The sequence below is a fragment of the Camelina sativa genome, chromosome 12 (genome assembly GCF_000633955.1).
Source record: "Camelina sativa cultivar DH55 chromosome 12, Cs, whole genome shotgun sequence".
Classification (NCBI taxonomy): Eukaryota; Viridiplantae; Streptophyta; class Magnoliopsida; order Brassicales; family Brassicaceae; genus Camelina; species Camelina sativa.
The window spans coordinates 12,877,397-12,902,317 of NC_025696.1; the positions used below are offsets into that span (position 1 = coordinate 12,877,397).

General features: G+C 36.7%; 1 protein-coding gene and 1 pseudogene across 1 annotated transcript; both read left to right on the top strand.

Moving 5' to 3' along the window:
* On the top strand, positions 2,985-5,074 carry LOC104731507 (putative cytochrome P450 71A28). The gene is made up of 4 exons (XM_019233439.1): positions 2,985-3,447; positions 3,579-4,076; positions 4,189-4,470; positions 4,557-5,074. The coding sequence occupies exons 1-4, from the start codon at positions 3,058-3,060 to the stop codon at positions 4,899-4,901; spliced, it is 1,515 nt and encodes a 504-aa protein (XP_019088984.1). The 5' UTR covers positions 2,985-3,057; the 3' UTR covers positions 4,902-5,074.
* On the top strand, positions 18,755-21,610 carry LOC104731510 (annotated as a pseudogene).

Here is a 24,921-nt window from a genome sequence, read left to right on the forward strand (position 1 = left end):
ACTACCGGAATACCGCTAACCATAGACTTCCCCACTGACTTTGGCATTCGATATAGTAACCAAATAAGCCTCACGGCCCTTCTCGATCATCTTCCCAGCCTGGATGGCAGAGATCACGAGACTCCCCGAAGTCGGTCTAATACCCTGAAAAACCAACTTCCCTCCTGGACGCTCAAACTCCACTCTACCCCTATGGCAATCCAAATGCACCATATGCCGATGCAACCAATCCATCCCAAGAATGACATCANACGAATAACATCATACAACTCCACTGGACAGATAAGCAAATCCGCTGGCCATGACTCTCCTGCGATCTGAATATCAACTCCTCTAACACATCCAAGAACTCTCAGGAACTTGCCTCCAGCAACTCTGACAACTTCTGTATGCTCCCCGGGATTCCCTCTGATTCCCGCACTCTCTGCACACTCCGGAGTAATGAAGCTATGAGAAGTTCCAGAATCAAACATAATGTGGGACTTAAACCCGCCCACTAACAATGTCCCTACACAAACTTCATGTGTTGAGAACCTAACACTTTATCACAGGAAAACATAAAATATGAACCTACTGAAATTCACAAAGTTTAAGTACCAGAAATTATACATGTAATTGCCCCGGCACTGGTTCCACCAGTCTCTGCAGTCATGTACACCCGTGGCGCTTGCTCAATCCGTGCCACCTGCTGCCCTCCCGGCTGCACCTACTGCAACGCTGCCACTGTTGCCGGTTGCAACTTGGGACACAAGGGCCTGATGTGCCCTGGCTCCCTGCAATGATAGCATACACGAGCCGCTGCCGTTGGAGCACTCCTCTTGGGACAGCTAGCAAACTTGTGATCCTTGCTCCCACACTTGAAGCAACTCGCACCACTCGACGTCTGCATAGTCTCCCACCTCCTCTTGGTTCCCTGCATAGGCTTGCCGCCCCTGCTAGAACCTCCATGATGCTGAGCCTTACTAGGCTGAACTGCTGGACTAACCGCCACTGACTGTGCCCAAATATTCTCCTCAATCTCTGGTGCAGTCTCAACCAGCTCTGCACGCGTAACATAACTACGTCCTCTTCAATGAACCCAATATTTTTTTAAATAATAAATAAATAATTAATAAATAAACTACAGCTAGTGGTCCCATATCCACTAGCCACCTAACCACAATCACAATCAACAGCGGAAATAACCAATATCAATATCCAATAAATAATCAATAATAATCCAATAACCAACATTAATTCCAAATCATAAGCTAATGATCCAAACAACATAAACCAGAGAACCAACAATCCTAAACAACATTCTAGGACTCAACTCTAGCAACCTAACAGAAGCCAGACAACCAAGCGAACCACTAGAACATCCTCCTCTTCATTGCCTTGATTCCACGATCACACTTTGCCTTTACCTGCACCACAAACACAAATTGCAATGCATGAGTATTTTATAAACACAGTAAGGCAATCCTCCCATCGACTGGGCTATACACACAAGCAATAGAGACATCTCTAACCATCAACCAACAATCAACAATCAACAATAACAAACCAGGACTCTACATCGACCACACCAACATGCATCGACCGACACCAGATGGGGATGCATCGTCCGACACAAGGTTGCATCGACCGATGCTAGATGCACTTTCATCGATCGACACTCGCACTGCATCGACCGACGCATGCTCGACATAACACGAAAACCCTAGGTTTTACGCGCCGTCCTCGCACTTGCATCGACCGACGCACAAAGTGCATCGACCAATGCAATGCCGAGCATCGTGTTTTCCCCGAAGCTTCTCGCCGGATCTTTGTTCCTACAACCACAAACCTCGATCCCAAGCCACAAGAAAGCTTTCTAACGTCCCAAATATCAATCTAACAAGCCTAACAACACATAACAAGCAAATCAGAGAGATCTCTAGCTTAGATAAGCCATGGTCATGCACTTACCTTTGCCAAGAAGATTCTGAACCTTAAACAAGCACAACAACGCTCCTAGGAAGCTCCTATAACGATCCCAGCTACAGATCTCTACGGGAACAGCCTCAAATCACCCAAAATCCTCAAGAACACTCAAGAACCTTTTCTCTCTTTTGTTTTCTCTCAAAAACGGCTAAACTCGCCGAAGGAGACAAAACTCGAGTTTAAGGGTTTTTCCTAAACCCAAAACGCAGCGTTTAACTTAAACTCGTCCGCACTAAACCGGCTATGCATCGACCGATGCAATCTCTAAACCGGGATTCCGGTTCGCGGATGTTACAAAACCGCTCTTTTATAAACCCAAACCGATATATAATTTTATTCTAATTGTAAAATCTAAATTCTAACCATCTTATTTGTATACTCAAACCGACATATAATTTCATCCTAATTGTAAAATCTAAACCCTAACCATCTCATTTGTAAACCCAAAACCGACATATAATTTCGTTCTAATTGTAAAATCTAAACCCTAACCATCTTATTTGTAAACCGAAACTGACATTTAATTTCGTTTTAACTTTAAAATCTAAACTCTAACCACCTCATTTGTAAACCAAAACCGACATATAATTTTGTTTTAATTGTAAATAAACCCTAACCACTTCATTTGTAAACCCAAACTGACATATAATTTTGTTTTTATTGTAAAATCTAAACTCTAATCACCTTATTTGTAAACCCAAACCGAAACATAATTTTGTTTAAAATTTAAAAATCTAAACCAAATCAATATTTAACTTTCTTTAACTAAAAGTATACATAATTTGTTTTCTTAATTTGTTTTAATTTTTAATTTAATTTTGATTTATTTTTTAAATGAAATATTCAATGGAAGATTTTGATTGGTTGAGAGGAGAGGGGATGAAGAAAAATATATTGTATCTGACAAAAATGAAATCTAAGTATTTTTCATATATGTATCAATTCTTATTTTTTTCATATATTATCTGACTTTTTTCGTTTTTTCTTATCTTTCTATAATTATAAGTAATATTATTGATCTCATCAATTTAAGCGCACCACGCACTCCTCTCAATCTCTCATCAGACTCACACGAGTATAGAGATATCAGATATGGAAATGATATTAATCTCTCTATGCTTTACAACTTTCTTAGCGTTTCTCTTCTTCCTAAACCCACTCCTCAAACGAACCACCACCACCAAACTTAACCAACCACCCTCTCCGTGGCGGCTTCCGGTGATTGGAAACCTCCACCAGCTCAGCCTCCACCCTCACCGCTCCTTTCGTTCCCTTAGCCTCCGCTATGGTCCGCTCATGCTCCTTCACTTTGGTCGTGTCCCTACACTCGTTGTCTCATCCGCTGACGTAGCTCATGACGTCTTGAAAACACACGACCTTAAATTTGCCAACCGTCCTAAAACCAAAGCTGTCGATATAATTATGAACGGCGGGCGAGATGTGGCCTTTTCCTCCTACGGCGAATATTGGAGACAGATGAAGGTATGACTTTTTGATATATTAGTTATTCCAAATTTTTATATATTTTAATCTTGATCTTTAAGAATAATTTATCTGATTATTAGCTGATGGAGTTTTTTTTTTTTGTTTTTTAAATCTGTTTTTGGATGAAGAGTGTGTGTACTATCCATCTCCTCTGTAAGCGAATGGTTAGTTCCTTTGAGAAAGTAAGAGAAGAAGAGATAAACATAGTAATGGAGAAGCTTGAGAAAGCAAGCTCTTCTTCTTCGCCGGTAAATCTAAGTAATTTACTCCTTAATATGTCAAACGATGTGATATGTAGAGTTGCTATGGGAAGAAAATATAGCCGCGAGGAAAACACTAGCAATTTTGAATACCAATTGAGAAAAATCATGGAGCTTCTAGGCGCTTTCCCGGTCGGAGATTACATCCCTGGTTTGGCTTGGATAGATAAACTCCGCGGTTTGGATCGTCAAATGGAAGAGGTAAGCAAAACGTTTGTGGAGTTTCTCGAACGAGTGGTTCAAGAACATGTAGATGAAGTTGAGAAGAAAGAGACATTAGATTTTGTTGATATATTGTTACAAATTCAAAGAGACAAGACAAATGGATTCGAGCTTGCTAGAAGCGACATCAGACTCATCATTTTGGTAATCAAGAAAAACATCCTGTACTTAAATCTAAGTAAATAAATATGAGTCACTTGATTTAAAATTAATTAAACATAACGTTAATAAACATGAATTTTTGCTTGTTTTATAGGATATTTTCTTAGGAGGAACAACAACAATTTTCACGGCTATCGACTGGGCAATGATACTTCTAATAAGACATCCAGAATCTATGAAAAAACTCCAAGAAGAGATCCGAATGTATTCGAGAAATAAGTTATATGTATCAGAAGAAGAAGTTGAGAATATGAAATACCTAAAAGCTGTGATTAAAGAAGTCCTTCGACTACATCCCCCAGGCCCATTGTTAATTCCCAGACTACTTAGTGAAGATGTCAAACTAAAGGGTTATGATATTGCGGCTGGCACAATGGTAAGTAACTAAACCAGGAAGCCAAACAATTAATCATATTTGATAAGAAAACTAGAAAAATATGGTGCATGGTATTGGTTGAGCAGGTATTCATCAACGCTTGGGCCATTCATCGAGACACCGCAAAATGGGGACCAGATGCAGAAGAGTTTAAGCCAGAGAGGCATTTGGGTCTACCACTGGACTTTCGAGGACAAGACTTCAACTTCATTCCATTCGGATCGGGAAGAAGGTTATGTCCTGCCATAGACTTTGCAACAACGTTAATTGAGGTGGCCTTGGCAAACTTTGTGTACCGGTTTAACTGGAGAGTCGAGAATAGACCACTTGGAGATGATGATGAGTACTATCTAGCTGAAACAACCGGTATTGAAGTTTGCCGCAAGTTCCCTTTGATTGCCTTCCCAGCTTCAACTTTATCCAAAGTTTAGGGTACAACTATCTCAGCTAAATTTCATGCTAATAAAAAAATTGAGTTCTTGTCCACATTTGGCTGAAATGCGTTTTTCTTATGTACTTCTTTGGTTTTTCTTATATATATATGATTTTAGATAAATATTTACATTACTACTGCTAGTTAATAAACTTTTATAGCTGCTGCTAATTAAGGGTCTAAATTGTTATATTAATTTGCTTCTTTTTCTGTATAGTTTCTTAGAACCTCTCTAGTATAACCGTTATTTTTTCAACAATGTTTATTATGTGGATATGAACTTGGAAGGTGAGATAACAACACCAAACTAATTGAACCATTGTATAACATATTTTGGTCAGTAACTATAATGCCTCGACCGCCACCTCTTAGTGGGTCCCATGTCCAATCTCAGTCCATGGTCTCACTTTCCTTAATGGGCCTCACGTCCTCTCACTAGGCCCGTGAGTTTATCAATATCCGACGGCCGGTTTTCTACGTCCGAAGGCTTTAAAGACTTGTTACCGTCCCTACAAATCACCACATGATATTTTCCTGTGTTTTGTCCTCACTCACACAGTTACGACAGTCACTTCCCGGAAGATCACCCATCCTGAGACTACTCCAGCTCAAGCACACTTAACTCTGAAGTTCTCTCAGAACCCTTGACCAAAAAGATAAGTGCACTTTGGTGACATAGGTGGCCAAATCAATTCTTTTAAACCTTTCTGCAAGTCTCTGAAACCGGGGTGTCACAATAACATTGCGAGTTTGAATCAATTTCAAAGAAACAGAAACAAAAACATGAGTGGTAAAGAGAAATAATATTTTTATACATATGAAATAGATATATCTTACGATCTCTCTCGGAAATAAATCAGGAGAGTAGTTTCGTTCATATGTAAAAGGATGTGGCGATATGTTGTTTTGCTCAATAATACTCAAATATTCTTAATTTCATGATGATTGATACTCCATCCGTTTCAAAATATAGGATGTTTTAACTAAAACACGCAGATTAAGAAGTTTTTACTTTTAACAAATTCAACCAATCAAAAACAATATTGCATAATAGAAAATACTAAATTTATCTAAAAGTTGCATAGAAACTTGAAAACATCCTATATTATGAAACAAACAATTTCTCTAAAACTTCTTATATTTTGAAACGGAGGGAGTATATGACAAGATGACAATTTCTTAGAGAGAAAACTATTTGGATGCAAAGAAATATATAATTGAGAGAGCTTTGCAACGTCAGCTAGGGAGATCCAATAGGCGATTTTGGGTTTTTTTGGTTTTCCACTCTTTTTTCCGGCCGCCGCCGGTGGTTTCTGAGTGATGGTGGCGGATGTTGCTGTCGTCAATCCAGTTGTTAGTCAAACAGAGGCTGTCTTGAATTCTAAATCTTATGCTTTTGCACTTGGAGGTTGGCCTAATCTGACCAAATTTGATGTGGAGTTGGTGGTTGAAGGGAAAGCTACAGTCGCTGTTCCCGATGATGTGCTCGATGGCTCTTTGGAAAGATTTTCTTATTGGTCGATTTCTTTTGGCTGCACCTCATGTGGCCAAGATCCATGTTATTGTGAACAAGATTTGGAATTTGGAGGATAAGAGTATCAAAATTGATGTGTTTAGGGTCAATGATACTACAGTCAAATTTCGGATTCGTAGCTTCTGCCAGGTCGCGAGCTGTGCGCAGGGGAATTTGGAATATTTGTAGACAGCCAATGGTGCTCTCCAAATGGACTCCTATTGCCGAGGATGCCCAGCCGGCGATCACAACTATGCCTCTTTAAGTAGTAATCAAGAATGTACCTCATTCTTTGTTCTCGTGGAAGGGACTCAACTTTCTAGCTAGTCCAGTCAGAGTTCCCCAACAACTACATCAAGATACCGAATTGGTCATAAGTTTTGAGGAAGCTAAAGTTTTTGTTGAAGTTGATCTTTCTGTGGATTTGCCGAAGAGGTGTTTTTTCCAAATCAAGGGGCAGGAGGTTTGTATTGATTATAAATACCTTTGGCTCCCGACGCATTGTGGTTTCTGTGCAAAGTGGGGTCACTTCACTGATGATTGCCTCGCTAAACTAGCAGGGATAAAGTCTCTGGGGGTTGTTCAGTCCCCGGTCACTCATGGGAGTGGGGTTTATGAAACTCGGAAATCCATGTCACCTACGCCGTCAGTTTCTGGAACTGAGGCTCGGTTACCAGTCGATCAGGATGTTAGTGTTAACCTTGTTGCACCTACTGCTGTTTCGGCTGTCATTCAGCACCCGTTCGCTCCAAGTGAAGGTGAGTGGACTGAAGTTAATGGCTCTGGTAGTCGGGGCTCACATGCTGCGAAGAGATTGGAGTATGAGCAAGTCCGTATAGCCTCTCCAACTAGATTTGCTGCGCTTCAGGAAAGTGTTGAGGAGGGAGAACTTTTGCTAGAAGGTAACAAATCAGCATAGCTTCCAGCTATTTCGTCATTGGTTGCGCCAATGGGGACTTCAGGGGGGAAGGATTTACTTGAGGAGACACAATCTCCTGCTGTTGCTGTTGTTCAACGGCCTAATTTGCCTTGTCAATCTAAAAGTTCTCATAAGTATTTATCCGATCAATCTCAGCCTGCAAGGGGTCCAGCCTCTCGTAATTCAAATAAATGGTCTTCCAAGCCCCCCTGTTAATGTCTAGATTTTTCTGGAATATTAGGGGTCTGAATAAGTCGAAGAAACAGTTATTGGTTAAGGAGTGGGTTAAAAAAAATGGTTTTCAGTTTGGATGTATCGTTGAAACAAAGGTTAGGGAGACTCAAGTTGGTAAAGTTCTGCAAACTATGTTTGGTGATTGGAATCTACACTCCAACTATGAGTTTAGTTGGCTGGGGAGGATTTAGGTGTTAAGCTCTCTGCAAACTAAGCTACGGGTTTTGTCTAAAGGTGGCCAGGTCATTCTGTTTGAAGTTCAGCTTCCGGGAATGGATGAGGTTTTTTGATGTTCGTTTATTTATGATTTTAACACGGCGGAAGGGCGAGAAGGACTATGGCAGGATCTTAAGCATCAGCATGATCTTGCTCTAGTCCGAGGTATACTATGACTCTTATTTGGTGATTTTAATGAGACAATTGATATTGAGGAGCATTCTAATGGAGGTGCCACTCCTTTTGTGGCCCAAGGGATGAGAGTTGTTCAGGAAGTTATTCGTTGTTGTTCATTATCGGAACTGGCGGTTCATGGTCCTTGTTTCACTTGGACTAACTAGCGAGAAAGTGGTGTCATTTGTAAGAAGTTGGATTGAGTGCTTCACAATGTGACCTGGTCTAATGTTTTTCCACATTCTTACTATGTGATGGAGTCGGGAGGATACTCGGACCATCTTCGAGGGAGAATCTACATTGATCCTTCTTTTTTTAAGCCAAAGGGTCCTTTTAAGTTCACCAATGCAATGGCTTCCCAAACTGAGTTCATGCCCAGTTTGACAGATTATTGGCAATCTACACCTGCTCTGTTTCATTCCATTTCTGCGTTGTTTCACCTTTCTAAGAAGCTAAAGGGTTTTAAGCCGATGCTTCGAGAACTTGGTTGGTTTCATATGTCTGATATTTCTCGTAGAGCGGCTATCGCTTATGAGGATCTTTGTACCAAGCAGTTAGCTTCTCTGACCGCTCCATCTTCACTGTCAGCTGTGGCTGAATCTAGTGCTTTTGTCCGATGGGAGAAAATGGTTGCTTTGGAGGAGGAGTTTCTTAAGCAGCGTTCTAAGTTGCATTGGCTACAAGTGGGTGACAAGAAAAATAAGGTGTTCTACAATGCATTACAACAGCGTATGAACTAAAATTTGATTCATGAGATTCTTGATGATTAGGGTTGTAGTCTTACGAAGCAGGAAGATATTGCTGCTAAAGGGGTTTGTTTTTTTCAGCAGCTGTTGACTCATTCGCCTCAGAATTTCAAAGGGATGTCTGTGGATGGCCTTCGTGATCTTCTCCCTTTTCGGTGTACTCAACGCGATCAGGATCAGTTGCTTCTGGAGGTCTCTTTGGGTGAGGTAAAGCAGGTTTTATTCTCATTGCCATCAAAATAAATCCCCTGGTCTAGATGGGTTCACTGTGGAGTTTTTTTTAAGTCTGCTTGGTCAATTGTGGGTGCTGATCTTACTAGTGCGATCCAGTCATTTTTCAAGTATGGTTTTCTACCTACGGGTGTCAATTCCACGATTATAGCTCTTATTCCAAAAAACAGGATGCTAGTACTATGCGAGATTATCGGCCCATTTCTTGCTGTAATGTGCTTTATAAGCTCATTTCCAAGCTCCTTGCTCGCCGGCTAAAGACCATTCTTCCTGGTTTCATAGCCCCGAATCAATCTGCCTTCATTCAGGATCACTTGCTGATGGAGAACTTGTTACTTGCCACTGAATTGGTTAAGGATTATCATAAGGAGGAGGTTTCTTCAAGATGTGCGATGAAGATAGATATATCTAAAGCCTTTGATTCGGTTCAGTGGTCCCTCTTTTTTAATGTGCTTGCTGCATTGAATCTTCTGGAACAATTTATTCATTGGATTCGGTTGTGTGTTTCCACATCATCCTTCTCTGTTCATGTTAATGGTGAATTGGCGGGTTTTTTTAAGAGTGAGAGGGGCTTGAGGCAAGGTTGTTCCCTCTCCCCTTATCTCTTTGTGATATGCATGAATGTCCTTTCTACTTTGCTAGACAGAGCTGCTGCTGATCGGAGGTTTGGATATCATCCTCGTTGTCGAGGTATGGGGCTTACTCATCTTTGCTTTGCGGATGACATCATGGGTTTCTCTGATGGTCAGGTCTCATCCCTGGAGGGCGTTTTAGCCGCTTTTAAGCAGTTTGAGGAGATATCGGGTGTCAATATTAGTTTGGAAAAGTCGACTTTATTTTTGGCGGGGGTCTCAAGTTCAATCAGGTCTGAGGTTCTGTCTCGGTTTCCTTTTGGTTGTGGCTCATTGCCTGTTAGGTATTTGGGTCTGCCTCTGCTGACTAAGAGGATGACCCTGGCAGATTGTCTCCCTTTACTCGATAAAATAAGGAAACGTATAAGTTCTTGGCAGAGTCGGTTCTTATCCTTTGCAGGAAGATTACAGTTGTTGAGCTCTGTGATTTCTAGTCTGACAAATTTCTGGATCTCTGCTTTCAGATTACCGAGTGCGTGTATCCAGGAAATTGAATTCTTTTGCTCAGCCTTTCTTTGGTCTGGTCCAGAACTCAATGTAAGGAAAAGTAAAGTAGCATGGAAGGATGTTTGTTCACCAAAGTCTGAGGAAGGTCTCGGTCTGAAGTCATTAGCAGAGGCGGGCAGAGGCTAACAAGGGCAGTTGCTTTAAGCTCATTTGGCGTCTTATCTCAGGTACACAATCTTTGTGGGTCAACTGGGTCAAACGCGAGCTGATAAGGTCGTCATCGTTCTGGTCAGTCAGTAATTCCACAAGTCTTGGGAGCTGGATGTGGAAGAAACTACTGAAATATCGAGCCCATGCCAAGGTTTTCTCATCCATTGAGGTTAAGAGTGAACTGCAGACCTCCTTTTGGTATGATCATTGGTGTTCTATGGGTCGATTATTTGATGTATTTGGTAATCGTGGTTTCATTGCTCTTGGGATCCCTTCCTCAGCCTATGTTGCCTTGGTCCTTGCTTCCCACCGCCCTCGTCACCACAGGGACATGGGTTTGAATGCTATAGAGACAGAGATTGCCACACTCCATAGTAGAGGCACATCCTTAGAGGGAGATGTGGCTTTATGGCGGCACTCAAATGACAAATTCCTCCCTTGTTTTACAACGTCAGACACTTGGTTGCAGCTTCACCACCCTCAACCTCCGGTACTCTGGTCCAAGGCAGTATGGTTTTCTGATGCTGTCCCTAAATTTTCTTTCATTCTTTGGCTAGCAGTGATGAATAGGCTAACAACGGATGATCGCATGGCTATGTGGAGCAGAGGCATATCCTCCTCCTGTGGTTTCTGCCAAGCCCCTGTCGAAACGGTGTAGCATCTTTTCTTCTCCTGTCCTTACTCCTCTTGGATATGAGGATTGTTAACTAGGAAACTACTTCGCCACCATTACACGACTTCATTTACACGAATTCTCTGCCTTCTCTCAAGTTCAATATTCATTGGGTCCTCCTGCTATATTCTCCGTCTTGCTTTTCAAGCTACAGTTCATACCATCTGGAGTGAACGAAACAAACGTCGCCATGGTGATCCCTTGACTGCAGCGCCTCATCTTGCGAAGACTTTGGACCGCTTGATCCGAAATAAGATTCTTTCTATACGCCGCCTCTGTCTTGACAAACTCACGGATGGACTGCAAGTGTGGTTCCAGACGTGTCCTTAGGTTAGAGCTTGTTTTTAGATTTGTTTTTTTTTTATGATTCTTTCAATTCATTCAAACTCTATCCACGCAAAGACGCAATTTATTGTACAAAGGTTTTTTAGATTTGAATAAAATTTAGCATTCATTAAAAAAAAAAACATATAAAAAGCATTAATACTAAAAGACTGCATATATACATCTTCACACCGTACGTTGGACACTATATAGAAAATTAAGTTAGATTTCATATGAATGTACTTTGAAATTAATCAAACTGGCATACTTAAAAAACAATGCCAAATATATTGAAGACTGTTATCTGGTGAGATGCAAAAATGGATTGGTCACTAGCTAGGTAATACTGTCGAGAAATTCAAAAGAATTATTTTTTTGCAGCTACAAGTTTCCTTCAGGCACCATTTCCTCATTTAATTCACAAACCAACTTAGGCTAGGTGATATCTTAGGCTGGTTGTGTAATTTTTGCCTATAGGGTTATTTAAGAATTTTTCCATATGTCAGCATATATGAGATCAAGTATCATTAATTGTTTATCAGACATTTAGGAGGAGTCATGCATATTTCTCAAGTATTGTCATGAAAAATACTTAGGTTCACCCCTAGATGTCAGATAAACCATTAATGATACTTGATCTCACATATGCGACATATGGAAAAATTATTACATAACCTTATAGGCAAAAATTACACAACCAGCCTAAGATATCACCTAGCCTAAGTTGGTTTGTGAATTAAATGAGGAAATGGTGCCTGAAGAAAACTTGTAGCTGCAAAAAGATAATTCTTTTGAATTTCTCGATAGTATTACCTAGCTAGTGACCAATCCATTTTTGCCACTACAAAAAACCAGCTTAGAACCGACAGGCATATCTGTCAGTTAGCCGTCGGAAACATCCGTTACCAACGATAAACAGACAGAAACGTCCATCGGATCTAGATTTTTGGATAAACTATTCTGTCGGAAATCCGTCGGAAATTGCTGATGGATTTCCAGCAGAAATTTAACTGACAGATTTTTTTACGTAAGTTTTACCGATGAATTTCTGATAATCGTTTTACTGACTGATTCCTGACGGCTAATGGTTTGGAAATTTCTCGTTATACCGACATAATTACTGACGGATTATATATATAATTTTTTAAAAAAATTAATTTTTTAGAAAAATAAAATTAGCATAATTATACAATTTTAATTAAATATCAAAAATATTTATTATCTAAATGCTTAAATATTTAAATTCAGAAGTTTAAAAGTTTTTGGGAATATATTCTAAAAACCCAAAACAAGAAATTGTTAAAAGAAAAAACTAAAAATTGTTCCAAAAAAAACAGTATATACTTAACAATATTAAAAATTCATAATATACTTATATACTTAATTGAAAATAAATAAAAGCAAAATTAATAAAATGTATAAAATCAATACTTAACATTATTAGAAACCATTGTAAAAAACTAAACAAAATATATCAAAAAATTATAAAATGTATAAAAATCTTACACCCATCCTTGTAAAAAACTAAAGAAATTCATCAAATTCAATTTATCAAAACCAAATCATCATATCCACTAAAACCCAAGTCAAACAAATCTAACACACATCTCTTACAAACCAATTCATCAAATCAATAACACCCAAATAGAACAAACTATCAAACCTAATAAATCTATCTTATTCCTAAGAAATCTAAGAGAATTAAGCAAATCTATAGAAAGATTAAAAGAGAAATTATGCTATAAAACTTGGAGAGAGTGGTAGGAGAGACTCACCCAATTGGAAGGAAGTAATCGCTGGAGGTTAGGCATAGCTGGAGAGAGGATTTGAGAAAGATTTTGAGAAAAATAAAAACAATAAGGAGAGAAGAAGACGAAGTGCTTTGGTAATATCGACAGTATTGACGGAATAACCGACGGATAGCTCGTCAGTTATGACTAAAAATTTTCATTTCCTGCGTCTCGAAAATTTCTATATATCTGGCTTGCAGGCAAAAATTTTGATATCCGTCGGTTTTCCGTCGGTTATTTCCGACAGATTACCGACAGATGTCAAAATTTTGTCAATATTATATTTGTCGGTTTTCCGTCGGTTAATTCTGATGGATTACCGACAGATTACCGATGGATTTAAGATTAAAACTTTTAATTTCATAATTTTTATTGACAAATATGCATATAATATGTATTGTATACTAATATGAAATTATTTGTGAAAATAAACATCTATATGATTAAATTAGAGAAAAATATAATTTTAATGACAAATGGCAAATACTTACCCATAAGATGTAATACCACACCATAAGTACTTTAAGTAAATAACCTATTTTCTATAAAAACACATATTTTGAAGAATGTAGTTTAAAAGACGAATAGTTAGTCATTGAAAACTCATCTTTTATACAACACTTATAAAAAAACTGCATTACGGAGCTAAGTTAGGAAGATTTTACACTATCCACATGTAAACCGTCATTTATCCGTCGGTTATTTCTAATGGATTACCGACGGATAAAAAACTGACCAAATTTTGACACACCTGACGAAAAGTTAATATCCGTCAGTTTTCCGTCGGTTATTTCTGACGGATTACTGACAGATCAAAAATTACAGATAAAATTTGACACACGCGAAGAAAATTAGATATCCGTCAGTAATTTTCTGACGAACAACCGACAAACTAATCTTCTGTCAGATATTTGTCGGTAAGCCGTCGGTAATTAGATAGAAGATTTTGATTAGTTGAGGGAGAAGGGGGTGAATACAAGGGGTGAACCTAAGTATTTTTATAAACCATTCTTTTATAAACCAAACCGATATATAATTCTGTTCTAATTGTAAAATATAAATTCAAACCACCTCATTTGTAAACCCAAACCGACATATACTTTCGTTTTAATTGTAAAATCTAAAACCTAACCACCTCATATGTAAACCCAAACCAGCATATAATTGTTCTAATTGTAAAATCTAAACCATAACCACCTCATTTGTAAACCCAAACCATCATTTAATTTTGTTCTAATTTTAAAATCTAAACCCTAACCACCTCATTTGTAAATCCAAACCGACATATAATTTTGTTCTAATTATAAAATCTAAACCCTAACCACCTCATTTGTAAACCCCAAACCGACATATAATTTTGTTCTAATTATAAAATCTAAACCCTAATTCTTATTTATAAACCAAAACTGATATATAATCTCGTTTAATTGTAAAATCTTAACCAAGTCAAAATTTAACTTTCCTTAATTAAAAGCATACATAATTTGTTTCATTAATTTGTTTTGCTTTTTAATTTAATTTTGATTTATTTTTCAAATGAAATATTAGATAGAAGATTCTGATTGGTTGAGAGTAGGGGTGGGCATTTTAACCAAACCAAACCAAACCAAACCGACCCAACCGAACTCAAACCGATTCAAACAAAACCCATATATAGCCTCAAACCATTTGGTTGTGTTTTTTTCTCAACCCGAACGGTTTGGTTTGGTTGAACCGATAACCCAATATGTTTATGTTAATTAATATTATTAGATTTGTAAATATGTAATCTCACGAGTAATACCCACGATTGCATTTGCTTCCTCTCACACACGTTTGATTTTTTTTTGTTACATTTCTAATAAATTAGTTAATAGAGAATTGGGTTTAATTGTTTTTAACCAAAGTGTAAAACTCTACCAACGTTAAAGCGCAAATTCATATATATTTCCTCACTTCTTCTCTTCTCTGCTTTCATGGAAGATTGTTATGTTAAATTGTTGTTGCTGTATTTTTTCAATTTTCTTTTCTACTAAACTTCTAGTTATTAGGCATTTGATTTTAGTATGGTTGGTTTTTTTTTAGGTTTTCCTTTTTCATGGTTATTTGAATTATTCAACTTATATAACTTGTTGATTATTTTAGGATATCAAAACAATGAATTTGTTTGTTACATTAATTGATATTTTTTTAACTGAATTAAAACCGATCCGAACCAAACCGAACCGAACATAAACCGACTCAAATACAAACCAAACAAAACTAAGTCTGATTGAGTTTGGTTAGAGTTTTTTAAAAACCAAATAAACCGAACCGAACCGAATCCAAACCAAACCCAAAGTTTAACTGAAATACCCACCTTTAGTTGAGAGAGAAGGAGGTGAATATAAGCATTTACCCCTAGAGATGAATCTAAGTTAGTTCATAATAATGTATATAAATTTTGTTTCTTTATTGTATAAGGGGGTGAATGAAGAGGTTCACCCTAGTATTGTCCATTCCATATTTCTAAACCTAAGGTCGGCACTTTGATTAGTTCAATTTCGTTTCATTATTTGTATCTCTTACCTCGGTGAATTTCAGATTATTCTGTAAATTACCAACTTTTGGTGAGTTCTATGAAATAATCTTTGTCTTTTTTCCCCCTAAAATCATATATTTTTGATATTTCGTACGATCATCACCTTCAACAATAATCAACTTTTGATTGGATTTCCTTATTTTAATTAACACCACAGGTTACACGAGTAGCGACTATATATGATGATGCAGGAAAAAATAGATTAATCTATTGACAAAATCATATCTGATTTATAGGCCGAGAAAGCATATCTGTATTTATATTGATACTTAAGCAGGAACCGTGGTACATGACCTGTAAAAGAACATGGGATTGTACCCTGTTGATATAAACAAAACTAAGATCTTATTTATATACTTTTTATCTTTTAAGATTTAGTGGCTTAATTTATCAAACATTATAAAAGAGTGGCCAAGAAAGATTGCTTTCTACAGTAAGATGATTATTCTGATGCATATAGTTTATTTTATTTTCCAATTGAAAAATAAATAAATGTAAATGCACAGTAATACAGATTTTGTGTTAGTTGTTACTGAGTTTTAAACTAAACATAACAATAGAATATTAGCTCATGATAAGCATGTATGTATATCTACGTATCTTGACTCGTTTCTAGACTTCAACTTAGGTACACTTCATCAGTACCAGAGGGGTTTGACCCGATTACGACTACTCCCCACCAAAAAATGTCATTCTCTCTTCTTCGAGATATGACGGGGATTTATCAAACTCTATGCGTTATAATTCCTGCAGCAAATCTCTTTCCATATCGAGAGAATACGCACGGAAATACAAGAAATAAATGACACGAGAGGACGTACGACGAACATATCATATCTTATTCAGTTTATGTGAACATATATATATCAGTTTTATGAATATTATGATTTTTCAAAGTACACATGCATGTCTTTACATTTTTGAAGATAATTTTTCTGTTAATTTTATCTCTCTTTAAAGTTTGTTATGTTTTCAATTAACTCATAAAATTAAGAAATTTATTCCAAGAATGAGACTGTGTCAAAGGAAAACAACAAATTCAGTCTAGCACGACTCCACAATTACGTTTAAAAAACTTCATATGAAAATTTTATAGGTAAAAGAAATAAAAATAGTCAAAAATGAGAGATTATGAATTTTATGAAGTAACAGAGCGCATGATTTGGACAAAGATAAGATCAGAACAGGTAGATAATTTTTTTAAAGTTGTCGCAATTGGTGCGACTGAAATGATGATGCCTAGTATACGAGCACCATCGTCTACCACTTGTGGCCTTTGCATGGAGATTAAAGCTATGAGTACTCTATGAACATCATCTTCTACCACTTGGCTTTGCATGGAGATTAAAGTTATGAGCATCAAAAAGAAAAAAAAAAGAAAAAAAAAGAAAAAAAGTTAAGAGCATCATCTTCTACCACTTGTACAAGTGGCTTTGCATGGAGATTTAAAGTTAGGATCTTTCACTTCTGGAACTGCAAGGCGGTTGTGTTAGTGTGTAAACAGTTGTGCCTAAGAGCCATATGGGATCCTAACATATTCGGGTATTTAACAGACTAACACTTATATGATAGAATTATCAACAAGCTCATAAACTGGATACTTTGATCGGATTATTCACATGCATATATAGATTTTTATATTAAAATAAATTATTTCTAACACTAACCTTAACTTCTGTGAAAAGAAAATAGATTCAATGTATCTAATAAAAAAGTTAACAAAAATTAATTGGCATACCTTTTTCATCTGAACTAGGATACTATGAACTTAATAGTTTAAGACATTCTTTATAGAAGCTCTCTAATATACGATACCAACAAATGTGCCACCTCAACGCTCATCCCATGTAAGGAAGTCGAACAAAATATATGTCCAACTCCTTAAGAAATGAATACTTGGGCTTGGACCATCATCAACCGGCGAACTATGGAGTCGTGGGTTTTTTTTTTTTTGGGAATTAAAAATCTACACAGTAGTCTCTATCCACTCCACTTCAAACTGAAAGCATTGATATGAGTCATGTTATATGATAGAGATTCACAGAACAATAATTTTTTTTCGACGGACTACCCATATATACCTTGCAAAATGACGTATTTCCTTTCAGATTAGCATGCGTTGCCATGTATATACATGAGTTTATAAGAAATAAAGGTTGTTTAACAAAAAAAAAAGAAAAAGAATTAAAGATAATATTTTCTTATATTTCATGTTCTTATAAGGCTAATCATTTACCCTATAAATACAAGACAGTTTTATGACACTCCATTTTTAGAACATGCATATTTCTGGTAAACGGTTATATTTATACCAGTTTTCTGATTTTTTATGTACATATTTTACAACTTATTAAATTAAGCAAAAGCAACAATTAAAAAGGAAAACATATACAACCAAAATTAAAAGCAAGAAAGGGAAACATGGCTAGAAGAAGACCTTGGGATGGTGAGAAGATGTTCTCAAAAGGTACGATTCAGTGGTGCTTTCACATCTGAACGGGCAGAGTGGAAGGTGGAGAAAATCTGTGCATTACACTCCCGTTATACTAAAGGACTATTAGTTATGATGATATCAAATTATATTTGTCCTTTTAATTATTTAACTAGGCATATTATTTAGTATTTTAGTTTATATATGTAGATCATTTGTTATAAATATTTATTTTTGAACTAATTTGATTGGCTTTTTATTATACAGATTATATATCAAACATTTTAATATATATTGATTACTTAATTACACTTTTTATTTTTATTTTTGTTCTATTTTTTGAAAGAAAGTTTAGTTTTAAACGACATCTAATGACCAAATTTTGACTATATTAACTTTCTTTAATGATAGAAGGAAAAATAACAAATTTAGTAGTAGTATGAGTATGACTCCGAAGTACCTTAATTTACGTACCCATTATTATTTCGTTTTATTTTGGGTTAATATAGCGGGAAAAAGTATGATAAAAAAAATTATAAACAAGAGACTTTCAAAAACACCTCCCAATTGGTGCGTGTGAAATGAGAGGCTAATTACTAAATTCAATTAGGTTCCAAAAAGTTTTCGTAACCATTTTCTAATAATTGGGGCGGCGCCATTTGTTGCAAATATTGCAAAAGCCTATATATGGGTTTGTTTTGCTTGTACTCAAGAATACATTGCAATCAATCTATAAATATACATTGTTTTGCTCTCTTGCTCTCTTCCCCATCAGTACTTTTCTCTGTCCCTCTTTTATGAATATGAACATGGAATCTCAAACTGTTTTGGATCATGAAAGGGATCGCACATTTAGAAAGTTGCAACCCTCACAATGGGCTGATCACTTCCTCTATGTTCCGTTCGATGAATTGGTGAGTCTATTTTCTATATTATATATCACTATATATATTATGATGCATAGAACACTTAGACAAATAAAAATTATGCCACCAAAAGCAAAATTAAATTATCTGTTGACTTAACTAAGATTGTAGGCGATTTGTTTATATTTTAATGTTATTGTTATGTCATTACCTGAATTCACTTCTTGTAGGATGTTTGTTATTGAAAAAATAAGTTATGTTCATGCTCATGTCCTGTTCCATAACTTCTTCTAGGAACTAGATGTCATTGCAAGTGAACTCGAAGCAATCAAGCCCAAAGTTAAAGACATTCTCATGTCACATTCCCAAGCCGAAGGCCATGACTCTGCTAAGAGGCAAACTCTTTTGATTTATTTGATGACCAGTCTTGGTGTTGCATATCATTTTGAGAATGAGATCGAAGAGATCTTGTCACATGCCTTTGAAAAGATGGATGATATGATCGTGGGTGAACAAGACCTTTACACAATCTCCATCTCATTTTGGGTTTTCAGAACGTATGGACACAACATGTCGTCAGGTAAGTAACTGTGTTCATATCATTAGTTAAATACATATCAGTTACCTTGTTTATTTCTTCTTCGATGGAAAGGTATTAAAATCTTTAATGTACATAGATGTGTTCAAGAGATTCAAAGGGGAGGACGGAAAGTTCATGGACTCATTAACCAAAGATGCTAAGGGCATGTTGAGCTTATACGAAGCCTCTCATTTGAGGACGATGAAAGATTATATAATGGACGAAGCATTGAGTTTCACAACGAGACATCTGAAGTCGTTAGCAGGACGAGAAAGCCCTCATCTCTCAAGGCTTCTACATAATGCTCTTGGTCTATCACAACACTGGAACATGGAAATACTAGCCGCGATGGAATATATCTCATTCTATGAACACGTAGAAGACCATGATGAGACAATACTCAAGTTTTCAAAGCTCAATTTCAAGTTTTTACAACTTCTATACCTCAAGGAGCTCAAAATAGTTACAAAGTATGTAATCTCCTCAATACTTGTACATAGGGATTATTTTTATTCACTCATTCCAACCATATATCTATATGTCCGTTTGTTTTGATGCAAGATGGTATAAGGAGCTGGAGTTTGCATCTAATCTGCCGCCTTACTTCAGAGACAGAATCGTGGAGTTACATTTTTTTTGTGATATCGATGTACTTTGAGCCGCAGTTCTCACGTGCGAGGATTATGTTGACTAAGTTCTACACAGCCGAAATCATCATCGACGACACCTTCGATAGATATGCCTCCATTAATGAAGCTGAAATCCTCGCAAATAGCCTAGAAAGGTACTACGCTACATGTTAAAATTCCATAAAAAATCAATATTAATATTAGTGATTATGATAATCATGAAAGATATATTGATGATGTACAAGGTGGGCTCCTGATAAAGATATGGATAGACAACCAACTTATTTGAAATTCGTGTTTGAGTTTATAATGGATGTATTCAAAGATTTCGAAAGAGAAGTGGGGTCTGAAGGAAGATCTTACAGCGTGAAAGGCACTATAGACGAGGTAACCAATCTAAAATCTTTAGTGACATATATAATAAGTTATTGTAACATGTATGTAAAGTTGTGGTTGTGTATATGTAGTATAAAATATAATCTTGGTTAGGTAGTTCTTATCTACTGTGTATTTTTCAATTTCTTTTCAGTGATAAGTTTCTTATATGCTTCAAAAAAAAAAAGTTTTATTTGACTATTCACTCTTAAGCTGAAACTCATAAGCAATATATGCATGAAATGCCTAATACAATTGTTTGTTTTAGTAAAATATTCTTCATAGGATCGAATTACTGCAACATGTTTATACTTTTGAGCATGCAGTTCAAAAGACTCGTGAAATCCAACCTTGACCTTGCCAAATGGGCGCAAGCCGCTCACGTGCCTAGCTTTGAGGATTACATGGAGGTTGGTGAGGTCGAGATCACGATGTATGCGACTATGGCTGGCACTTTGATGGGTATGGGACACATTGCTACGGAGAAAGCTTATGAGTGGCTCAAATCAAGACCAAAACTCATCCAATCATTATCTATAAACGGGCGTCTAATGAATGACATGGCCGGTTTTGAGGTACAGAGAATTAGGCCTTTCTGTATATATATATTTTATTATCTAGACTAATCCCTCAAATCTACAGGACTACAATCACTTTGAATTCCTCAATAGAGATAGTTATCCTAGCTCCAAATACCTTAATCTGTTTCCTTTGAGTATTCATAAATAATTTATTATGTAATTACAAACTTATGTGGTTTGATTAGGATGACATGAATAGAGGATATGTAACTACTGGGATCAACTGTTATATGAAGCAATATGGAGTTACCAAAAACGAAGCTTTTAGGGCACTTCACAAAATGCGTGTGGACAACGACAAAATAGTGAATGAAGAGTTTTTGATGACAAAAAATGTTCCAAGACGAGTTCTCAAGGAAGCCATCAATTGTGCACGCATGACCAACGTTGCCTACGGCTACGGTGAAGGATTAACCCAGCCTGAAGGCAAAATTAAGGACTATATTATTTCTCTTTATCTTGATCAGATTCGTCTTTAAAGATTTTTCTTTGTAATATTGTAATGATTGTGACATGTGGTTTGGTATCAGACATGCGGTCGCATATTTTATGATATTTTGAAATAACATATCTTTGTCTTTGGCTCTTTAATCTTTTTTTTACGTCTTTGTACCGTTGTACGTGGAAGCTACCTAGAGATCTTGTCATGGAAAATCCGAGTATGACCACTATACAAGTTTTTTCATGAACAAAAAGAACGATTCAAATTTAGTGATTTTAAAATTGATAGAGATACAGAACTACTACATTATTTCCCATCGAATTAACAATTTTATGGCTAGGTATAAACGTTATTGATAACCCTATAGATAGGGGTGCCAATTATGTTGGCCCGACCCAGCTTAGCCCGAAACTCGTAAATACTGAATATATTTGAGTCCGGCCCAGTTCAACACGAAATATTTCTGAACCTATATCTTAAAGTCTGGATTCGACTCTAACAAGATTACAGGGATTTTAGACTTTTCCGAACTTACACTACAAGAAAACAGGCAATTTACGACTACGATTGGCGACTAAACCTGTAGTCGCCAAATTTAGTCGTAAGTTAGTCGTAAGTTAGTCGACTACGTTACAACTGCTAAAATTTAGTCGTAAGTTAGTCGTTTTTTGCCGACTGAAATGTGTAGTTGGTTCAGTAGTCGTTAATTAGCGACAACTTTACGACTGAAAGACAAGAAAGTAATTTTGTCAGCAAACAGTAGCTAATTTGGCGACTACATGGTGACAACTGCGGCGAGTCGTTAATTTGGCTACTAAAATACGACTACTTTTGTTAGTCGGCCATTTGGCGACTGTTAAGCGACTATTGAGGTGAGTCGCAAACATGTCGGCCAAAAAGAAACACGTTTTATTCGTTTGTGGGGGTTGGTAAGCTTTGTCTTGTTGCGACTGTTAGTTTTAGTCGTTTTACAGTCGGTAAACAGTCGCCAAAATTCTCTATATATACCACACCTTCATTTCTTATTTCTTTCACACCACAAGCAAGAGCATTAATAAGAAACAAATTGAGAGTGAGAAAAAAAAATTCGAGAGTGAGAAAAAAAAATTCGAGAGAGAAAAAAAACGAGAGTGAGAAAAAAAAATCAAAAGAGAAAAAAAAACGAGAGTGAGAGATCTTTAATAATGGCGGGAAGTTCTAATTATAGTCATTTTCGGGAGTGGATGTATAAGAGGCTTGATGAAGTGACGGGAAAATTTCACGGAAGAGTTCAGCACTGGGGTAGAGGAGTTCATGGCTTTTGCAAATAGTCAGCGTTTAGCACAAAATAATGGTGGTAAGTTTCACTGCCCTTGTGATAAGTGCAAAAACGGTAGGCGTCTTCCGGGGGGTACAATTTGGAATCATATTTTTTGCTATGGCTTTATGCCAGATTATTATGTTTGGTATAAACATGGGAAAGAAATTAATATGGGCATAGGAACGAGTTATGTAGATCCGACGTTTGTAAGTGGGAATGAAGAAGTGGGTAATGTGGTAGGAGATAGATATGTGGATATGGTGAATGATGCATTTCGTTATAACATAAGTTTAGATGATAATTATCATCAAGATAATTATCATCAAGATAATTATCATCAAGATGGTAGTTATCAGAATGTCGAGGAACCGGTACTTAACCATTCCAAGAAATTCTACGACTTGTTAGAAGGTGCAAAAAATCCATTATATGATGGTTGCCATGAAGGTCACTCACAATTATCCCTAGCTGCTAGAGTCATGCAAAATAAGGCAGATTATAATATGAGTGAAAAGTTAGTGGATTCGGTTTGTGAAATATTGACTGATTATTTACCAGAAGGAAACCAAGCTACTGGTTCACATTATGAGACCGAAAAATTGATGCGCAATTTAGGCCTCCCATATCATACAATTGATGTTTGTATTAACAATTGTATGATATATTGGAAAGATGACGAAAAGGAAGATAAATGTCTGTTTTGTGGTGCACAAAGATGGAAGCCTCGGGAGGGCCGACGTAGAACCAAAGTACCATATAGTCGTATGTGGTATCTTCCTATTGCTGATAGATTGAAGAGAATGTATCAAAGCCACAAGACTGCAGCAGCAATGAGATGGCATGCCGAGCACCAAACAAAGGAGGGAGAAATGAATCATCCTTCTGATGCAGCGGAGTGGAGGTATTTTCAAGAACAACATCCCCGTTTTGCCGAAGAACCCCGTAACGTGTATCTTGGATTATGTACCGATGGGTTCAATCCATTTGGNTCAAGAACAAAATCCTCATTTTGCCGAAGAACCCCGTAACGTGTATCTTGGATTATATACCGATGGATTCAATCCATTTGGGATGTCTCGAAATCATTCTTTATGGCCTGTGATCTTGACGCCATATAATCTACCCCCTGGTATGTGCATGAATACCGAGTATTTGTTTCTTACAATCTTGAATTCTGGGCCAAATCATCCGCGAGCTAGTCTTGATATATTTCTCCAACCTCTTATTGAGGAGTTAAAAGAGTTGTGGTCTACTGGAGTTGATGCGTACGATGTGTCCTTGAGTCAAAATTTTAATCTAAAAGCAGCGCTGATGTGGACGATCAGCGATTTCCCGGCATATGGCATGTTATCTGGATGGACAACACATGGTAAGTTGTCTTGTCCAGTTTGCATGGACGATACAAAGTCTTTTTATCTACCTAATGGAAGGAAGACATGTTGGTTTGATTGTCACCGGAGATTTCTTCCCCATGGTCATCCTCTTAGGCGGAATAAAAAAGACTTCTTAAAAGGTAAAGACGCTATGAGAGAGTATCCACCTGAGTCTTTGACCGGTGAGCAAATTTACTCTGAGCGATTGAGTGGTGTGAATCCACCAAAAACGAAAGACGTCGGTGGAAATGGTCATGAAAAGAAGATGCCGGGATATGGGAAGCAACACAACTGGCACAAAGAAAGCATATTGTGGCAGCTGCCATACTGGAGGGACCTCAATCTACGACATAATATTGATGTGATGCTTAAAAGTCTTGAAAAGTAATGTTTAAAGATGCACTATAAAACAAATCAATCAGAAATTTAATAACTCATCTATATTCACTAAAACTAACTTAATTTAAAACAAAAATTTAAAACTAAATAAGATTTTTATACTTTAACTAAATAAAATAATATATAATTCATATAAAATATCACAGATAAACATTTTAAAAGTATTAAGTAAGGTTATTAAGTAATATGAAAACTAGGATTAGAGTTTTAAACTTTATTTACAATAAATTATTAATCAAATATTGCAATCAAACAAAAAAATACAAATAAATTTGATTAAGGATTTTTTGGACCGGCCTAAGACCGATTGGGCTAATCCCGATCAAAAAACCTATAGACCGAGAAACCCAATTTTTCTGGTCATATATATTTA